This window comes from Pristis pectinata, chromosome 3, assembly GCF_009764475.1.
Source record: "Pristis pectinata isolate sPriPec2 chromosome 3, sPriPec2.1.pri, whole genome shotgun sequence".
In the NCBI taxonomy this organism is placed as follows: Eukaryota; Metazoa; Chordata; class Chondrichthyes; order Rhinopristiformes; family Pristidae; genus Pristis; species Pristis pectinata.
Genome location: NC_067407.1, coordinates 14,878,990 through 14,900,121, shown reverse-complemented (window position 1 = coordinate 14,900,121; position 21,132 = coordinate 14,878,990). Strand labels below are relative to the sequence as shown.

The following is a 21,132-nucleotide window of genomic DNA, read 5'->3' as shown; positions in this document are numbered from 1 at the left end:
CACCTGAGATTCTACCAACAACAGTGGTGTCATCAGCGAATTCATAGATGGTGTTTGAGCTGTGCCTAGCCACACAGTCATGAGTGTAGAGAGAGTAGAGCAGTGGGTTAAGCTCGCATCCTTGAGGTGCACCTGTGTTGATTGTCAGCGAGGAGGAGATGTTACTACCAATCCACACTGACTGTGGTCTCCCGATAAGGAAGCTGAGGAGGGTACAGAGGTCCAGGTTTTGAAGCTTGTTGATTAGTACTGAGGGGATGATGGTGTTGAACACTGAGCTGTAATTGATAAACAGCAACCTGATGTATGTTTTGCTGTTGTCTAGGTGCTCCAAAGCTGAGTGGAGAGTCAGCAAGATTGCGTCTGCTGTAGACCTGTTGAGGAGGTAGGTAAACTACAGAGAGTCCAGGTCCTTGCTCAGGCAGGAGTTAATTCTAGCCATGACCAACCCCTCAAAGCACTTCATCATAGTAGATGTGAGTGCTACTGGGCGATAGTCATTGAGGCAGCTCAACCTGCTCTTCTTGGGCACCGGTATGATTGATGCCCTTTTGAAGCAGGTGGGTAACTGACTGCAGCAGTGAGAGGTTGAAGATGTCCTTGAAAACTACAGCCAGTTGGTCGGCACAGATTTTCCATACCATGCCAGATACACTGTAGGGGCTGACGCATTGCAGGGGTTCACCCTCTTGAAGGAAGTTCTGACGTCGGCCTCGGAGACACAGATCACAGGGTCGCCAAGTGCTGTGGGGATTCGCACAGGTGTGGTGTTATTATCCCTTTCAAAGCATGCATAAAAGGCATTGAGCTCATCAGGGAGTGAAGCATCACTGCCATTTATGCTATTACCTGTGGTTACCACTGGTGATTTGATGCCAGAAGAAAATGGTTGGCCTCCATTTTGCTGGTTGTTCCTTGGCACTTTTATAGCCCAAATCAAGCCTGGAGGTCATCTAAGTCTGGCTCCAAGCAGCCATGCACTGCCTCATCAACTAGTGGTGGAAACAGATTCAATGATAGCATTTGAAAAGAAATTTCATTAATACTTTGAACAGGAAAACTTTGCAAGGATCTTGGAAAAAGAGCAGGAAATGAGCTGGCACAGGAACAACTGTCAAAATGGCCTCAACCTGATTCATTCTGATACCTGCCTATTAGCTTTCAGTTTTTGTTTTAACAAAAATACCCAACAGAATAGAACACTATCAACTCGACAAAATCCACTGCATTTAAAATAACCTACTCATTGGTCTGGCATGAGCTTTTATGCAAGGCTTTTTATCAGTTGCTTTTTTACGAGCTATCAACTCTTTTTTTAGGTTATTTGTCAGCTGTTCTGTGCTTTAAAGGTTGGGGTGAATGCAGTCCTTTGACACGAGGGATCAGCTTTAACACACTGCTTTACACTGCATCCAAGGTTTGAATACTATTTTTGTGCTATGGTGACCAAAACTAAATTCAACCTGAATTTAGACAAATCAGACATTTTATCACAGTGCCTGATTTAAACTGCTATTACCAATAAGCATGTTGCTTGCTTTCTTAATTGTTGTGCTGCATTTAAACGTGGCTGTTATAAATACAACTCATCATACCCAGAATTCTATCAGTCTATTGCCAGGTTAGGTCTGGACTTGAAAATTTATTTTTTTTGCTATTTGGGAAAATTTAAGATGTTCTGTAAATGTGATAGGATTAGCTACCTCATGTAAAGTTTCTCAATCAGGCCACCAATGAGAAATAACAGACCTCCACATTTAGAGATGCCACGCATTGCTTTATTTGCTTAACTTAGAATCAGAAGGTTGCAGGATGCAAAACCCAATCTGGGGACTCAATCCAAACAAAAGCATTTTCCTGTGTCCTGACTAATATTTATGTCACAACAAACATCACAAAAATCAATAACCCATTGATCTCGTTGTAGGATGTTGCTGTATTTCCATTACAACACTGGATGCACTTCAATAAGTATTTCATTGGCTGAAAATCCCTGTGAGTAAAAGATACCAGTTAAAGCAAATCTTTTCTCTTTTTCTTTTACATCAGTGGTTCAGTCAATAGTATAGATTGTAGGTACAAATCCTACTTCAGAGAATGAAGCACAAAACCCCCACCACCCCCACCCCCACCACCACCCCCACCACCACCCCCACCACCCCCACCACCACCCCCACCACCACCACCACACACACACAAAGTTGGTGCTTATGTGCCAGTTGGAGTCTGTGGATTGAAAAGCCTGGGAGATGGCTATACATGCATAATTCTTACAGGATTGGCTTTAGGTCCTGCAATAAACTGGAGCTCTCTAAAATCCCTGGTGATTTTATAAATTACCAGATACATGAGGTCAAATACGGGAAATTCCTGTATCCTTCAATCAACATCACTAAAATAATCCAGTTTTTCTCACGTCGCCGTTTGATGGCCCGGAGGTGTGCACGTTGTCTGCTGCTTTTCGTGCATTGGCTTCACTTCACAAAAGTACTTGATTTATTAGACATTCATTCCTTGTGCAAACCCAGCCCCTGCTTCAATGATTCACAAAGAGTCACGGTCGCTGTATTTCGCAGTTGGATGGGGGAGGTAGTGTCGGCTAACTCCGGCCCCTTGGCTGCATTCCAAAAAGCCGCCGGGCGGCAGTGCGCCTTTAAGCACACAGTGGTCGGCATCGCCGGAGCAGCAGATGACAGCTCCAGCTCCAGCTCCGAACAAAACCAGCCAGAGAGGCAAATGAAACTTCCCACCGGCACGCCGGGTGCCGGTGCTGATTTGCGTGGGCTGCATTTAAGCGGCTGCGGACTAGTTGAGGGCGAGTGAGCGTTTTCCGTGTGGGAGAGAGGGTGCGTTAGGGAGGCGGGCGGCTGGAGTGGATGCGCTTCATTGCCATGGCGAGGGGACTGCTTCCCTGGGCCTCCCTGAGGAAGATCTGCGGCAGTCACTACTACATCCAAGTGGGTGAATTTTGAATCATAACTTATGTTTATTACACCTAATGTCTACCCTCCTCGGTTTTATCATCGGGAGGGATGGTCCGTCCGCGGAAATGCGGAGAGAAGGGAAGTGGTGGTGGGAGGTGGCCCCGGAGGGGAGGAGGTGGAGAGAGAGCGGGATCCGAGCAGCCACGGCGGTTGCTATTTGAAAACGGTCATCAGCCGGGCCGTCACGTGAGGCGGCCGCGGTCCGCGCGCCGGAGGTGCCTCGCGCTGCACGCGGAGAGCCCGCAGTGAATGAATGGCCCCGGTGCAGAGTGAGCCGGCACAGCTGCAACCGCCCAACCCCTCCCCCCACCCTCCCTCGTACACACACACACACAGCCTTCTGTAATAGCATTTTTGTAACCCCCATGCATTTTGCATGCACGTTTACTGTATAGCACCCGATGCAGTGTGTGTGTGTATGTATGTATCCTGTGCGCATCCCGGGCATTTTGTATGAGCTGTGTTCCGGGCATTTTGTGTGCGCGTATCGCTACCATGTCCATGTCTGAAGTGCTGTCCATTTATAACATTAAACGGTCTTTTTAAAAATTTGTTGCTCTGCTATGCACTTTTTATTTTGGGTTGGATTCAAAGTGGGTAAGCCAGCCGTCTGGACGGTCTTTTATTGTCACTAAAAGAATGTAGTAATGCAACGAGAGACGATTCTATGCGGTAGAAAACAATGCTTCACTGGGTGTGGAATTGCATCGGAAATACTAATGCTGACTAGGGACTTTTTTGCAACATAAAACGTATTTCGGAGTACAAGGTGATCCATGTAAAATCAAGTCAAGCTTCTGCTTCAAAGATGTGTTCGATTCCCTTAAGGCATTTGAGTTTAACTTGTCTGTAGTTGTGGTTTGGAACTAGATGGATACTCAATTTTAAAAAAATCCGATATTCTTTCTCCTCCCCTTCCCTCTCGAGGTGACGCACTGGAACTATTCCATGTTCGGTGGAAATACAAGGTTTAATCCAAACCGTGGTTGCCATGTCGTAATTTTACCATCCTGCTGGTCGGGTGTACTGAAGCATTCAAATAGGTCTCTGAAAAATGATCAGCTCGTTTTCAGATTCTGGTATTTAAGGAACGCATGAGAGGTTTACGCCCCTTCACCTGGAGAGTAGGTCAACCAGTAATATAGACTATTGTCATCTGAGCGCTGGGGTCAGCTCAGATTTTGTCGTCGTTGAGAAAGACATGGAGTTATCCAAACCGAGAGGGATCCATCTTTAGTGCCCACTTGGGGCTGAGGTTAAAATGCTGCAAACAGCCTTAAGGGCCCTCGTGGCACGAATTCCTTGACTCCTGTGCTGATTGATTAAATCCTCCCCCTTCCACGTGGAAATGTATTTAAATATTGGGTGAGGAAAAGATTGAGGCAGACGATGGTTCTATTCCAACCTGAGATGAATAGATTGGCACATAAATGAAAAAAAAACTTGGTGTAAGGAAACGGTACCCCGATTTAAAAATAAGAGGTGAAGAGCAGAGAAAATTGTTAGGAAAATGAATATATTTTTAAATAGAAATGCTTTGATGGATCTTCCCCTTGTTTTTGTTAATGTCTCCTGGGGCATTGTTTGCACAAAAAAATAAGCAGTTTGCCTCCATAATTTTCTGTTTCTTTTCCCACCTTGTTTTGTGTTTGATTTCCCTACTGATTTTTTTCTTTTTTTCCCCATTCTCTCAAAATTGTGTACTGATGCATATCTTCATTCATTCTTCTCCTGCGCTTGTCTCTTTTTATTTTTCTGATGGTAGAAATGCCATCTTTTAATCAGGTGGTGAAGTTGTCACACTCCAAAAATTTGAGCTCAAAGAGCTAGCAAACACTCTAATGCAATATTGAGGGAGTGATGCACTGCGCTGTCAAAAATACTGACTTATGGATAATATGTTTCTTTCTCATGTAGTTCTTCCATTATGTGTGAGGAGATGTTTCAACAGAAAATAGTGTTATCTATCTTCATATTTCAGAGCGATCCCTGAGTAGAGAGCATTTTGGGTCATAGCGATTACAAGTCACTTGATGTGGTCCAGTTAGTCAAAAAGAAAAAGGGAGCATATGTACGGTTTAGGAAGCTGAATTTGGGCAGGGCCTTTTGAAGAATATAAAGGAAGTGGGAGAGCCATTAAACAGGGAATCAGGAAGGCTAAAAAGGACCATGAAATCTCCTTGGCAAGTAGAATTAAAGAGAATCACAAGGCATTTTTATACATTTAAAAAGAGGGAAACTAGGGAGATGGTAGGACAAACTTGAGGACAGAGGAAGCAATATGTGCCTGGGAACCAGAGGAAGTAGATGAGGTACTAAACAAGTACTTCACATTGGTATTCACCAAGGGTAAGGACATGGAGGATAGTGAGATCAGGGAGGGGAATACTGATGTCCTAGGACATCTTGATATCAAGAAGGAGGAGGAGCTGTTGGGTGTCTTGAAGAACGTTAAGATGGATGAGCCCGTAGGGCCTGATGAGATCTACCTCTGGTTAATGAGAAAAGCAAGAGAGGAGATTGCTGGAGCCTTGACAGATCTTTAGGCATAGATGAGGTCCCAGAGGACTGGAGAATAGCCAATGTTGTCCCCCTATTTAAGAAGGGCAGTAGAGACAAACTAGGAAACTATAGGCCAGTGAGCCTTGTGTCATTGGAGTCCTGATGAAGGGTCTTGGCCCGAAATGTCCTCATTTCCCTCCATAGATGCTGCTTGACCCGCTGTTCCTCCAGCATTTTGTGCATCTGTTGCTCCAGATCATTGGAGAAGCTTCTTGTGAGTCAGATCTACTCGTATCTGGGAAAGCATGGACTCGTTAAGGAGAGTCGGCCCAGCTTTGTGTGGGGGAGGTCTTGTCTTATAACCTTGATTAAGTTTATTTGAGAAGGTGATAAAGATGGCTGATGAGGTTAGGGCAGTGGGTATTGTAATAATAGATTTTAGTACAGGCCTTCCCTGGGTTAAGAATGCTTAATTTATGGAAGCCCCTACATAGAACAAGCTCCCATAATATTAAATTCAAAAGTCCAATGTACATACATGCTTTCATTCCTATGAACAGCAGAACTAGTTTCATCTCTCTCTCTCCGCTTTTAGTAATTGTCCTTTCTTATCAGTCTTCTGTGCTTTGATACCATTCATTACAATACTGTGGAAGTATGGTTACTGTAAGTGATTTTTTTTTGGTGTATTTTCTGAGTTGTGAACAAAATTGACTTATGGATGTCTGTAAAAACAGAACCCTTTCGATACCCATGGATGGCCTGTAAAGCTTTCGACCAAAGTCCCTCTTGGTAGCCGGATCCAGAAATTTAAGGCACATGGGATCCATGGAGACTTGGTAGATTGGATTCAAAATTGGCTTGGCCATATTCAGAAGGTAGTGACGGAGGGGTGTTACTCTGGCTGGTGGTCTGTGACCAGTGGTGTTCCGCAAGGATCAGTGCTGGGACCTCTGTTTGTGATAAATATAAATGATTTGGATGAAAATGTAGATGAGCTGATTAAGTTTGCAGACGGCATAAAAATTGGTGGAGTTGTGGATAGTGAGGAAGGTTGTCACAGGATTCATAAGGATTATCGACCATTTGGAAATGTGAGCAGAGAAATGGCAGATGGAGTTTAATAAGAACAGGTGTGAGGTATCGCATCTTGGGAGGTCAAATGTAAGAGGAAAGTATACAGTAAATGGCAGGACCCTTAGGAGCATCGATATAAAGAAGGATCTTGGGGTGCAAATCCATAGCTCCTTGAAAGTGGCAACACAAGTAAGTGTGGTAAAGAAGGCATACAGCATATTTTCCTTCATCAGTCAGGGTATTGTGATTAAAAGTCAGAAAGTTGTTGCAGCTGTGTAAAACTTTATTTGGACAAAGTTTGGAGTATTTGTGTGCAGTTTTGGTCACTGCGTTACTGGAAGGATATGGAGTCTTTGGAGAGTGTGCCAAAGAGATTCACCAGGATGGTGCCTGCATTAGTGAGTATTAGCTGTAAGGAGAGAGTAGACAAACTTGGACTGTTTTCTCTGGAGCATCCACTGTTGAAGGGTGACCTGATAGAAGTGTATAAAATTATGAGAGGTGTGGATAGTTAGTCTTTTTCCCAAGGTGGAGTTGTCAAGTACTAGAGGACATAGCTTTAAGGTAAGTGGGGGAAACTTTAAAGGAGATGTGCGAGTCAAGTTTTTATTTTACAGAGAGTGCTAAGTGCCTGGAATGCACTGGCAGAGGAAGTGGTGGGAGCAGAAACGATAGTGACATTTAAGAGGCATTTAGACAGGCACGTGAACAGGCAGGGAATAGAGAGATTATGTGCAGGCAGATGGGATTAATTTGGATTGGCATCATGATTGACATAGACATCATGGGCTAAAGAGCCCGTTCCTGTGCTGTAATGTTCTCAGTTCTATGAACCGGTGAACTTGCCACAGCTTAAAATTTTACACTTGATCAGGCTTGACAGTGATGTTGCTTAGGTAAAGCTTCTGAAGACAACAATAGCCTGAAGAACTATATTTTCACATCTTTAGGAGGGGGGCATGGACAGGATTAAAGAGAGAAAGTTAGTGTTTTTCAGTGATTATTTTGTTTAAGTGCAAGTTGCTTATGCTTTTTCTAATATTTCCTGAATTTTGCCACATCCATTACCACTCCCATTACCCATACAGCCTACTTGTATCTCCTGTAATGTTGCTCAATCTACCTCTTGCTTAGATCATTTGCTCTTGTATAATAACCTTTTTACCTGTAGATTTGAGCATCGAAGTATCTGTTTCTAAAAAAAATCTTAACTAAAAACTCATTCAAAGCTTTGCTTTTATATCTACCCCAATGCGAACCAGTGCCATCATTCATAACATCCTATGTGTCTCAATAGTTGTGGGTTCTAATATTCCTACCTTATGTCAGTTTTAAAGATCTCATGAGAAAACAAAAATGCAGATACTATACATTTGAAATAAGAACAAGAAATGTTGAAAATGCTCAGACAGCACCTACAAAGAGGGAACCACAGTTAACGTTTCAGGCCCATGATACACACTCATAAAGCTAATCACATTTATAAAACTAAGGCTGCAGAATGGCCATGCCAAAGAGTTTTACCCAGCCATATTTCTAATGCATAGTGAAAACAATCTAAATCTCCACTGAATTGTGTCCATCTTGATGTTTTTTTTATAATCTTCCTCGACACTTATTACATTTTTACTTCTGGCAACGAATTTGGGAGCAACAATGTAATATTTGCCTCGTAATCCTTTTTAGCCAATGTTTATGTGAGCAGAATGATGTAGATTTCACTTTTTTTTTCCATCTTACCAATACAAATCTAATCTACAATGAGACATTGTTATTCAGGTCTTCCTCCTTGATGCTTCAGTGAAATTCAGTTGGATTTGGTTCAGAGTTTGAAGACCTAATCAGAGGGTGAAATTATTGTTTAAATGCCATGACATTCATAGCATGGATCAGAATACAATCAACTTTTTTTTCACTTAATACCCTCAAATCACTCTTGATTTATTTACAGACAATTGTAATGATTTCTAAAGAAATGGAAGATCGGACATTGGAAGGAATTATTATTATAGATGAGAAATTTAGATTTTCTAGATATTCCATCAAGACTATAATCCCAACCCATTAAGAACAAAAGCTGTTCTAGTTTGATTTTTTTTTGTTTTCTTTGCTTTGTTCAGAAAGTGCAGTAATATTCATGGCTGAGGCTTTTAAGAATTGAGTATCTTGGGTTGATCTTTTGACTTGAAAATATCACGTTAAAGGGAATCAGTAACTGGACAGCAGTAAGGTCTTGAATATTGTTTCACATTTTGTTTAGTTTCAGTATTTCTACTTTATTCATATTTTGATGTAGAATTCGTATGTGGTATACAATAAAACTTCTATAAAATTTTTATACCTTGGTGCTAGTTTGTGGCCTATAAATTGGTTTATTGTTAACAAAACCACCAGGCCTCATTCTAATTTATTTTACACAAAATGTGCAAAAACTTTTTTAATAATTTTGGCTTCTATTTGGATAAACTTGTGTTATACCTTTAACAAAGGAGAGATGACCAGAGCTAAGGCTGACATACCACTTACTTATAAGGTGCCTGAAACAACTTCAGCAAAATGTCTCGTACTTCACGAGAGTTACTAAGAAAGTTTTAGACAGTTGTGTGAATTATTTCACAGCTTGGTTAGAAATGATATTTTAAAGGAGGATGGGGGGCAGAACAAGAGGAACAAGAGTGAGGTTCCAGGAAGGAATTCCAGACCTTGGCGGCTGCTGCATGTGTCTCTTGTAGAATAGAGAAAGTTGGGGATATGGCAAAGGGGCACGAGCCTGGGATGGGGTCAGGAGTGTGGAGTACCATTTTTGGAAATAAGGATAAGATTCCATCACACCATGAGGTAACGTGGATAAGTAAGAACAGAGGTAAAGAATGAATGGTAACTGCTTTGGGTTAGGATATGGGCAGCAAAGCTTTAGATGAGTTCCTAAGTCGGTATAATTTAGATCTATGTACATTATAATAGTGTCTATATATTGAGTGTATTTAATTTGTTGCAGTGTACTTTGGGATATCCTGAGGTTGTGAAAGGCAGGATATTAAATGCAATTCTCTTTTTTTTAACCTAAAGTGTGGAAAGTGAAATATTCTGTAGTGCTTCTTGGCATCACACAAATTTATATAAATGGCGTGGTTAAATTTCTAGTCTCATGATGAAGGAAAAGACAACACAATTAGCACAAATAAATACTTAGTTAACTCTACAAACAAATTAATTTCATGGGAACTAATTTTCACCATATTTGTATGTTAAGCCATTTGTATTGGTAATCAGAAGACAATGTAAAGTCAAAATGTTCTGATCAAGTTTCAGCATTCGGATATGTAGCTCTTGGATTGTGTGGGCAGAATGAAATTCCATTAAGCCCTTCCAGTCATGGGTTTTCTTTCATGCTTCATCTACCTTTTGGTTGCAGATGATATCAGCAACTTTACCAAATATAAACTTGTAGTTTAATTGAAATTTTATGTGAGAATTTGCATTCAAAGGGATTACTTCCTTTTTATTTTAACTACTTGAATATGATAAACCAGTGTAAGTTTTTCCCTACACCCTTCATTTACAGTGACCAAGTGTCAAAGTTGGTAAGTATTAGTACAAGCATTCAAATTGCATGTAGGAGAAGCCACTTGGCTCCTTAATCCTGCTCCATTTAATAAGATCATGACTGATCTGATTATAACCTCAACTCTAATTCTCATCTACCCATGGTAATATTTCATCCCTTGCTTATCAAGTATTCTCCACCTCTACCTTTTTTTAAAAAATAAAATTAACTGACCTTGTTTCCACCACCCTTTGAAAAAGAGAGTTTGAAAGATTCATGGCTTGCTGGGGGGGGGGGGGGGGGGGGGGGGGGGGGGGGGGGGGGGGGGGGGGGGGGGGGGGGGGGAAGAATCCCATCAACAGTTTTAAATGGCCAACCCCTTATTTTAAACCACGATCCCTAGTTCTAGATCCGCCCATAGGAAGGAATATCCTCTCCACATCCACCTTGTCAAAGTACTTGAGAATCTTTCAATGAATGTTTCAATGAAGTCCCCTCTGACTCTTTGAAATTCCAATGGATACAAGTCTAGCCTGTCCAATCTTTCTTCCTAAAACAACCTGCCCATTTCAGGTATTAGTCTGGTAAGGTATTTCTCAACTGCTTCCAATATATTAACATCTTTCCAATTAACTAACCAACCAACCCCCACATCTTTTGGCTTTTTGGAGGAAAACGGAGCACCCAGAGGAAACCCACTTGGCCACAGGGTTGAGCCAGATCACTGGATCTGTGAAGCAGTAGCTGTACCGCTCCCTTTCTCCAGTTCCTTCAGTCACCCATTTCAGAGATGTATTCCAGTGGAACAATGTTTCTTTTCCACCACTTTCAACATCAGCTTTTCTGTAGCTTTGATTGAAAGTTGCAGTTTATAACAAGTCATACCGTGAACATGTTAGACAAGTAGTCCAAACTTGCTTCAGCTGATACTCTTAGCCTAAAAAAATTTTATCTTTTCAACTTGGCTGAATTTGAATCCAATTTCAAAAAATGAAACCAGTTTTATACCCCAACACCTGTCAAGTAACCCCAGCATTCCTTGTTTACAAATGTATCACTGTAACAAACCGGCATTAATTGTACTTTTGGCTTTCACTAATTCAATCTCTGTTCCCTTGTCCAGGTGCTTATAATTTAATATGAAATTTTTTTTGGATCTGTGTCTTTCCATTTCCATTAGTAGGAGAATATAGAGTGGTAGGGAAGAACAAAGGTCTGTTGTAGTGTATATTCCCAGATCCTTAAAGAAAGCAGGACTGGTTAATGAGATGCTTTCTAAAAATTCATTCAGGGTACTTTTCCTTTACTGGTTGAGACATAGAATATATGACCAGGGAGGTTGTGCTCAAACTGTATACAATGCTAGTTGAGTATTATGTGCGGTTCTGATTACCACTACAGGAAAGATATGATTGTACTAGAGTGGGTGGAGTGGAGATTTACAAGGATTTTTCCAGGACTGGAAAATTTTACTAATGAGGAAAGATTGGATATGTCAGAGCTATTTTAATTTGGAACAGAAGAATCTGAGGCACTATGTATGATGTATAGTATTGTAAAACAGAAACCTAGGGATGCAAGTACATAGTTCCCTGAAAGTGGCAACACAGACAGGGTGGTGAAGAAGGCATTTGGAATGCTTGCCTTCATCAGTCAGGGCATTGAGTACAGGAGTTGGAACATCATGTTGTGACTGTACAAGTCATTGGTGAAACTACACTACAATACTCCACTTGTGCTCAGTTCTGGTTGCCCAGCTACAGGAAGAATGTCATCAACCTGGAGAGGATGCAGAAAAGGTTCAAAAAGTTCACGAGGATGTTCCTGGGACTGGACAGCTTGAGTTACAAGAAGAAGGTAGATATTGTTGTTGGTTTATTGTTGTCATATGTACTGAGATACAGTGAAAAGTTTTTGCTTGGCATGCCATCCAGACAGATCATGTCATACATAATTACATTGAGGTAGTAAAAAGAAAAACAGAATATAGTGTTGCAGTTAGAGAAGGTGCAGTGCAGGTCAATCAATAAAGTGCAAGGGCCATGACGAGGTAGATTGGGAGATCAAGGTTTCATATTTTGGCATATGAGAGGTCCATTCAAGAGTGTGATAACAGTGGGATAGAAGCTGTCCTTGAGTCTGGTGGTTCATGGTCTGAGGCTTTTGTATCTTCTGCCTGACAGGAGAGGGAGAAGAGACAATGACTGGGGTGGGAGGGGTCCTTGATTATCCCAGTTGCTTTCCCAGGGCTGGGACATTTTTCTGTGGAGTGTAGGAGGCTGAGGGGTGTCCTTGTAGGGTTTTATAAAATCATGAGATGCAGATAAAGTGGATGGTCACAGTCTATTTTCCAGGGTAGGGAAGTCTAAAACTAGAGGACATAGATTTAAGGAGAGAGGGAAAATATTTAAGAGGGACCTGAGGGGAAGTCTTTTCACACAGTGTTGTGGGTATATGTAGTGAGCTGCCAGAGGAAGCTATAGGGGTGAGTGCAATTACAATGTCTAAAAGACATTTAGTCAGGTACAGAGATAAAAAAAAGGCTTAGAGAGACATGGGCCCAAACACAGGCAAATGGGACTAGCTTGGATAGACATCTTGGTCAGCAAAGAGCCAATTTTTGTGCTCTGTGACTCTACATAATATACATTTATGAAAGAAATTAAAGTGACCCAGAGTAAATAGGAAGGACATATTTCTGTTAATAGAAATGTTGAGAGTGTGTATATTTAAGAGTGTGTATATTTAAAATAACTCAAATATATGCGAGGAAATGAGAAAGTTTTGTGCTAAGGTTCTGGAATTTGCATCCTGAAGGAGTGGCAGAGGTTCAATTGAAAATTTGTGACCTACAGGACTATGGACCAAGTGCTGAAAGGTGGCATTAGGCTGGCTAGCTCCTTGGCAACTGTGCAAACACAAAGGGCTAAATGGTTTTGTCTCATAAATTTGCCATGGTTCTGTAATTCCTTTAATTGCAACTTTTTAAAATAAAAGGTGGAGTAATTTTTGCATTCTATATTCCCATTGGAGCAAACTAGAATGAAGGTGAATTATTTTCTCAAAATGCCTGTACTTCAAATAAGAAGCACTGCATGCATTGTTTGTTGCACAGAAGGAGACCATTCAACTGTCCACTTTATACTGGCTCCATGTAAGAACAACCTATTCCCCTGTCTTCTTCCCGTTACCTGTAAATTCTTTCCTTTCAAGACATTAGCCGAGCTCCCTTTTGAACCTACTACCACTACTTCCCCGACAGTGCATTCCAGATCCTAAGCACTTGCTGTGTTTTTCAAAAAAAAATTATCATGTCATATTTGCTTCTTTTGCCAATCACCTTCATTCTTTGTTCCCTAGTTCTTCACCTCTCCACCTGTGGGAACCTTATTACTCTATCAACTCTGTATAAACGTTTCATTGATTTTTAAATATCTCCCATGAGATCTCCCCACAATCTTCCTGATCCAGTGAGGACAACCATAGCTTCTCCAGTCTATCCACATAATTAATGTCCTTCATCCCTGGAATCATTTTTATAAATCTTTTCTGTACCCTCTCCAAAACTTTCACACCTTTCCTAAAGTCTGTCATCCAGAACTGAATCTCATCCCTCTGGTTGTGGCTGAACCAGAATTTTGTGAAGGTTCATTATGACTGACTTGCTCTTGTATACCTATGCCTTATTGGGGATAGTCAGCGTGGCTTTGTGCAGGAGAGGTCATGCCTTGCAAATTTGATTTGAGTTTTTTTTGGGAGGGCAGTGGATGTTGTGTACATGGACTTCAGTAAAGCTTTTGATGAGGTCCCTCATGCTAGGTTGATCTAGAAGATTAAGGCACATGGGATGCATGGAAACTTGGTAGATTGGATTCAGAATTAGCTTGACCATAGAAGACAGAGGGTAGTGGTGGAGGAGTATTATTCTAACTGGAGATTTGTGGCCAGTTGTGTTCATCAAGTTTGCAGATGACATAAACGTTGGCAGAGTTGTGGATAGTGAGATGGGTTGTCAAAGGATTCAGCAGGATATAGACTGGTTGGAAATGTGGGCAAAGAAATGGCAGATGGAGTTTAATCCAGACAAATGTGAGATGTTGCACTTTGGGGAAGTCGAATGTAAGAGAGAAGTATACAGTGAGTAGCAGAACTCCTGGGAGCATTAATGTACACCGATCTTGGAGTGCAAGTTCATAGCTTCCTGGAAGTGGCTACACAAGTAGATAAGGTCGTAAAGAATGTTTATGGCATCCTGTCTGGATGTATCACGGCTTGGTACGGCAACTGCTCTGCCCAGGACCGCAAGAAACTGCAGAGCTGTGGACACAGCCCAGTGCATTACGGACACCAGCCTCCCCTCCTTGGACTCTGTCTTTACCTCTCGCTGCCTTGGTGAAGCAGCCAGCGTAATCAAAGACCCCACCCACCCAGGTCATTCTCTCTTCTCTCCTCTTCCATCAGGTAGAAGATACAGGAGCCTGAGGGCACATACCACCAGACTTAAGGACATCTTCTACCCCACTGTGACAAGACTATTGAACGGTTCCCTTGTACGATGAGATGGACTATCACCTCATGACCTCACGATCTACCTTGTTGTGACCTTGCACCTTATTGCACTGCACTTTCTCTGTAGCTGTGACACTTTACTCTGTACTGTTATTGTTTTTACCTGTATTACTTCAATGCACTATCTCAATGTAACTGCACTGTGTAATGAATTGACCTGTATGATTGGTTTGTAAAACAAGCTTTTCACTGTACCTTGGTACAAGTGACAATAATATACCAATACTTGCCCTCATCAGTCAGGGTGTTAAGACTAAAAGTAAGGAAGTCATGTTGCAGTTGTATAGAACTTTGGTTAGGCCACATTTGGAGTATTGCATGCAGGTCTGGTCACTGCATTACTGGAAGGATGTGGAGGCTTTGGAGAGGGTGCAGAAGAGGTTCACCAGGAGGTTGCCTGGATTAGAGTATTAGCTATAAGGAGTGGTTAGAGAACCTTGGATTGTTTTTTCTCGAGCATCGGAGGCTGAAGAGTGACCTTAATGGAGGTTAATAAAATTATGAGAGGAATAGATTGGGTAGATAGTCTTTTTCCCAGAGAAACAAAAGACTGCAGATACTGAAATCTAGATGAAAAACACTATGATGCTGGAGGAACTCAGCAGGCCAGGCAGCATCCGTGGAGAAAAGCAGGCAGTCAACGTTTCGGGTCAGGACCTGAAGAAGGTCTGCAAAACAAAAAAGTAGGTGACCGTCTCTTCTGCACCGCAACCATCCCAGCGGCAGCATATTGGAGGTGATATGTCGTCTGTACAGGAAGGCTCTGACAGGGAGGGCCTCCCTCACCACTGACCAAGCAAGGTCTTGGTGCTTGTTGCTGAAATCTGCTCTGCTCAGGGAACCACCCCATTGTGTCTCTGTCCTGCAGTATCTGCAGGATGTTCCATGCTGACCACTGCCTGATGAATTTGTGGTCAGAGCTGTTTACTACCCTATCTACCTGCGATGCCACTTTCAAGGAATTATGGATCTGTATTCCTGGGTCCTTTTATTCTACTGTACACCTCAGAGCCCTACCATTCACTGTGCAAGCCTTACCCTGGTTTATCCTCCCAAAGTGCATCACCTCACACTTGCCTGCATTAAATTCCATCTACCATTTTCAGCCCACTTTCCCAGCTGGTCCAGATCACTTTGCAAGCTTTGATAGCCTTCCTTGCTGTCCCAATCTTGGTGTCATCTGCAAATTTACCGATCCAGTTTACCACATTATCATCTGAATCATTAATATAGATGATAAATAACAACAGACCCAGCACCGATCCCTGTGGCAGAGAGACAACAATCTACTACCACTCTCTGGCTTCTCCCGCTAAGCCAATGTTGAATCCAATTCTCATCCCAGAGACTTGAGCACACTGTAGTCTAGTATTGAAGGAATACTTCAGGATGAAGTGTTAAAACTGAGACCCCATTTGGTTTCTTGGGTAGGAGAAAAGATACATGACTATGAATTTGACCCCATTGCGCTGGTCGGTGTTTATCCCTTGATCAACATCACCAAGAAACAGTATCTGGTTATTGTCTCCATCTGGTTACTGCCACCTGCTTTTTGTGGGAATTTACTATGCTTAACATTAGAACTGTGATAATACTTAAAGTATTTCCTTATTTGTGAAGCAATTTGTGATGTTCTGTGATCCTGAAAGGTGATATATAAATGCAATTCTGTCTCTTTGGTCCATGGCAACAATATGCCCAAGTCAGGTCGTCTATATCCTTCTCCTAGATTGTGGAGGTTGCAGATTCGGGAGGAGATACTGAAATCTTGGCACATCCTGTGAAAGTATGCTCTTAACCACTTGTGATTTACTGAGATGATACATCTTGTATTATAGTACATAACTCTGCAATCCCGTAGACATTACCATATTATGGCAACTTGCTAAGAGTCTGTTCTGCATTTCATCTGGCTCCTGCAGTTGTTATAAAATTGAGAAACACATCTTGGTTTAGATATTTCTGTTCTGCTTGGGCAGTGGGAGGTTCAGAAATGGAAATTGCATTTTTTTTTACAAAGCTTGAGTAATTTGTAAATGCAGTTACTGCTGTTAAACCTACAAGCATGGGACTACTTTTTTTTTTACATAGTTGAATGCTGTTGCCAGGACATCCGTAACAGTGCTTAATTTTAACTTGAATTGGTAGAACTGGCAGTTAGAGGCCCCTGTATGAAATATCATCTTTCATAGAACATCTTACCCTTATTTCTGCCATCTTGATTGTGTGTAGGAACGATGCATCATAACTTTATCTCCTGTAGGTGAAAGAGCTTTAAAGGCATATCTCTTATTAAACCAGCTGGAAATGGGTAACTGTCATTTTGCAGTTCAGTAAATAGCAGTTGAAGTTTCATGCAGTTCATTGTGTGAATCCCTGATACTATTATGCTTCCTAGGAAATCCTAACACATACCACCACCCATGAAATTCATCCAAATGTCAGGGAATAAAACTGGCAGACAAAAATAGGGATATCTTTTCATGGTGATTTTTTTTTGAAGCATTTGCTGATTGATTTTGTTTTTTTGGGTTCTGCAGAGGTTCAATATAATTTGACCACCTTTGCTAAAATTTATGCTATGCACATTCCCATCAATACCTATTAAATCAGAGATGACTTGGATGAAATAGTATTCCCCTATTCAGCCTATCTTGCAATTGAATAATGCTGTAATACACAAAAAGTGCTGGAGGAACTCAGCAGGTCAGGCAGCATCCATGGAGGGAAATAAACAGTCACCGTTTTGGGCCAAGACCCTTCATCAGGACTTGAAAGGAAGAGGGCAGAATAAGAAGGTGGGGGGGGAGGGGGAGGAGCACACGCAGGCAGGGGATAGGTGAGTCCAGGTGAGGGGGGGGGTAGATGGTAGGTAGATGGGGGAGGGGGATGTAATAAGCTGAGAAGTGATGGGTAGAAGAGGCAAAGGGCTGAAGGAGGATGAGTCTGGTAGGAGAGGGCAGTGAACCATGGAATGGAGGAGGAGAGGAGATGGGTAGGTCATCAAGGTGGGGGAAGGGAGCCACAGGAATAAGGGAAGACCAAGGAGTGGGTGGGGGGAAGAAACAGAGAAATCAATGTTGAGGCCATCAGGTTGGAGTCTCCCAAGGCGGAATATGAATCCTCCAACCTGCATCTGGCCTCAAATGGCAGTAGAGGAGGCCATGGATAGACATGTCAGTATGGAGTGGGATGTGGAATTGAAGTGGGTGGCCCACTGGGGAGGTCCTGGCTGTTGCGGCAGACGGAGCGAAGGTACTCGACGAACTGGTCACCCAATCTACGTTGGGTCTCACCGATGTACAGGAGGCTGCACTAGATGCAATAATGATACCCTCAGACCCTTCACAACCAATCCTAATATCACTATCAAACCTGCAGACAAGGGTGGTGCTGTCGTAGTCTGGTGGACTGACGTTTACATTGCTGAGGCCAGACGTCAACTCTTGGACACCTTACTTATCCCTCAATTTAGACCCCACTAAGGAGCGTCAGGCCATTGTCTCCCGCACTATCACTGACCTCATTGCCTCCAGAGACTTCCCCTCTACAGCCTCCAAATTCATAATTCCCCTACCCTGCACTGCTCGTTTCCTACCTCCTACACAAGATTCACAAACCCAACTGCTCTGGTAGGGCCCATTGTTTCTGCCTGCTCCTGCCCCACTGAACTTGTCCTCGCATCTTGACTCTATTTTGTCCCCTTGGTTCAGTCCCCTTCCTACCTATGTCTGTGACACTTCACATGCTCTCCATCACTTCAACTTCCAGTTCCCTGGCCTTGATTGCCTCATTTTCACCATGGACATCAAGTCTCTGTACACTTCCATTCCCCCATCAGGAAGGCCTTAAGGCTCTCTGTTTCTTTCTTGATAACAGACCCAACCAGTTCCCCTCAACCACCACCCTCCTCCATCTGGTGGAACTGGTACTAGCCCTTAACTTCTCCTTTGGCTCCTCCCACTTTCTCCAAACTAAAGATGTAGCTATGGGCATTCGCATGGGCCCCAGCTACGCCTGCCTCTTTGCCTCTTTGTTGGCTACATCAACAATCCATGTTCCAAGCCTACACCAGTAACGCCTCCCAACTCTTTCTCCGCTACATTGATGACTGCATCAGGGCTGCTGCTTGCACCCATGCTGAACTTGTCAATTTTATCAACTTTGCCTCCAACTTCCACCCTGCCCTCAGATTCACCTGGTCCATCTCCAACACCTCTCTCGCCTTTCTGGATCTCTCTGTCTCCATCTCTGGAGACAGCTTAACCACAGACATCTTCTGCAAACCCACTGACTCCCACAGTTACCTTGACTACACCTCTTCCCACCCTGTCACTTGTAAGGATGCCATCCCCTTCTCCCAGTTCCTCTGCCTTTGCTGCATCTGTTCCCATGATGAGGCTTTCCATTCTAGGACATCAGAGATGTCCTTTTTTTTTTCAGTAACTGGGGTTTCCCTTCCTTCACCATCAATGCTGCCTTTACCCATATCTCCTCCACTTCCCGCACGTCTGTCCACACCCCTCCCAACGTAACAGGGACAGGGTTTCCCTTGTTCTGACCTACCACCCCACACATCATTTCTCCATAACTTCTGCCACCTCCAATGGGATCCTACTACCAGACACATCTTCCCTTCACCCTCTTTCTCTGCTTTCCAAAAGGACTGCTCTCCTCCTCAACTCCCTTGTGCACTTGTCCCTCCCCATCCCTCCCCCCCCCCCCCCCCCCCCCCCCCGCACATCCCTGTAACCACACCAAGTGTTACACCTGTTACAACACCTCCTCCCCCACCACTATTCAGTGACCCCAGACAATCCTTCCAGGTGAGGGCAGTGCTTCAACTGTGAGTCTGAGGATGTCAGTTATTGCTCCTGGTGCGGTCTCCTGTACCTCAGTGAAACCCAACGTAGATTGGGTGACCGCTTCATCGAACACCTTCGCTCTGTCTGCTGCAACAGCCAGGACCTCCCGGTGGCCACCACTTCAATTCTACGTCCCTCCCATACTGACATGTCTATCCATGGCCTCCTCTACTGCCACGTTGAGGCCAGATGCAGGTTGGAAGAACAACACCTCGTATTCCGCCTTGGGAGTCTCCAACCTGATGGCCTCAATATCGATTTCTCTAACTTCTGGTAACCCCTCTCCTTTGTCTTCCCTTATTCCTGTGCCTCCCTGGCCCCGCCTTGATGACCTGCCCATCTCCTCTCCTCTCTTCTCCTCCATCCTTTATTCCATGGTCCACTGCCCTCTCCTACTGGATTCTACCTCCTTCAGCCCTTTGCTTCTTCCACCTATCACTTCTCAACTTAATACATGACCTTCCCCCATCACCTGGACTCGCCTATCACCTGAACTCACTTATCACCTACCTGTGTGTGCTTTTTCTTCCCCTACCTCCACCTTCTTATTCTGCCCTCTTCCTTTCCAGTCCTGGTGAAGGGTCTTGTCCCGAAACGTCAACTGTTTACTTCCCTCCATGGATGCTGCCCGACCTGCTGAGTTCCTCCAGCACTTTTTGTGTATTGTTCCAGATTTCAGCATCTGCAGAATTTTTTGTCATCTGCAAAATTTTAATGCTGTGTTCCTTTTAAGCTTCATTGCTTGTGTGTGTGTGTGTGTGTGTGTGTGTTTCCTTTGCACTTGTACAGTTATTGCTGAAATTGTGGTTAGAGTATCAAGCATTAAGCCAGCATCAATCAAGAGCGCTGTTATCTTTTGCTTTGCATTTTAACTGCTTTGCCCTTCCAATGAAGACTGATTTGTAATAGTTAACTGCCACCAATGCAATTTTCAGTTTTCTGTTCACTATCAGAAATAGAATGGCACTAGACTGGTGTGAAGTAAGAAATTATTAAGCACAAAACATAACTGCAATCATCTGATTTTTTTTAAATGAGCCTTTACATCAAGAAGAAACTCTGGTTATGTATTGGACTTTATTTGTCTTTCCTATTTTCTGACCCAACAAATTATTACACTTTAAAGAATTATTTAACTGTGAAGTATATTGGGGTCCTTGGCACAATATCCTCTAATCATTCCTTAAGTGATATATTATTTAGTATTCCAACAATAATGTCGACATCGTCCAAGAATATTTTTTACTTTAGTTCCCATTCCTCCAGTAGTAACATCAGAGACTATCTTTATTTGTTACTTTCAGTGTCATTTCTCCAACAAATTAAATGTAGGAAGTCACCTGTAAAAAGAAGGTTCTTTGTGAAGGACAGAGAAACCCAGAACATGGCTTTGCTCTCTCTCAACAAGGAACATTATTTTACAAAACAGATTAGGTGAAACTTGAGCATAAAATGGCTCAAGTTTCCTGTGGTGACTTCTGCTGCAGTTACTATAGTAGCAATTTTGACAATATGTACAAGCTACTAAAGCATGCAACAATTTCTATTCTGGAAATTGCCAATTTTGTTACGGGTGAGCAGTTTAAAA

The 21,132-nt window shown here is 42.7% G+C and overlaps 1 protein-coding gene across 2 annotated transcripts in view; it reads left to right on the top strand.

Moving 5' to 3' along the window:
* Window positions 1-2,600: 2,600 nt before the first annotated feature.
* Window positions 2,601-21,132, top strand: part of LOC127568356 (divergent protein kinase domain 1A-like) — a 54,719-nt gene continuing 36,187 nt past the window's right edge. For both annotated transcript variants that reach the window (XM_052012005.1, XM_052012004.1), the window contains exon 1: window positions 2,601-2,957. In XM_052012005.1, the coding sequence (XP_051867965.1) occupies window positions 2,877-2,957 (81 nt within the window). In that variant the 5' untranslated portion in view covers window positions 2,601-2,876. The remainder of the gene's footprint in view (window positions 2,958-21,132) is intronic.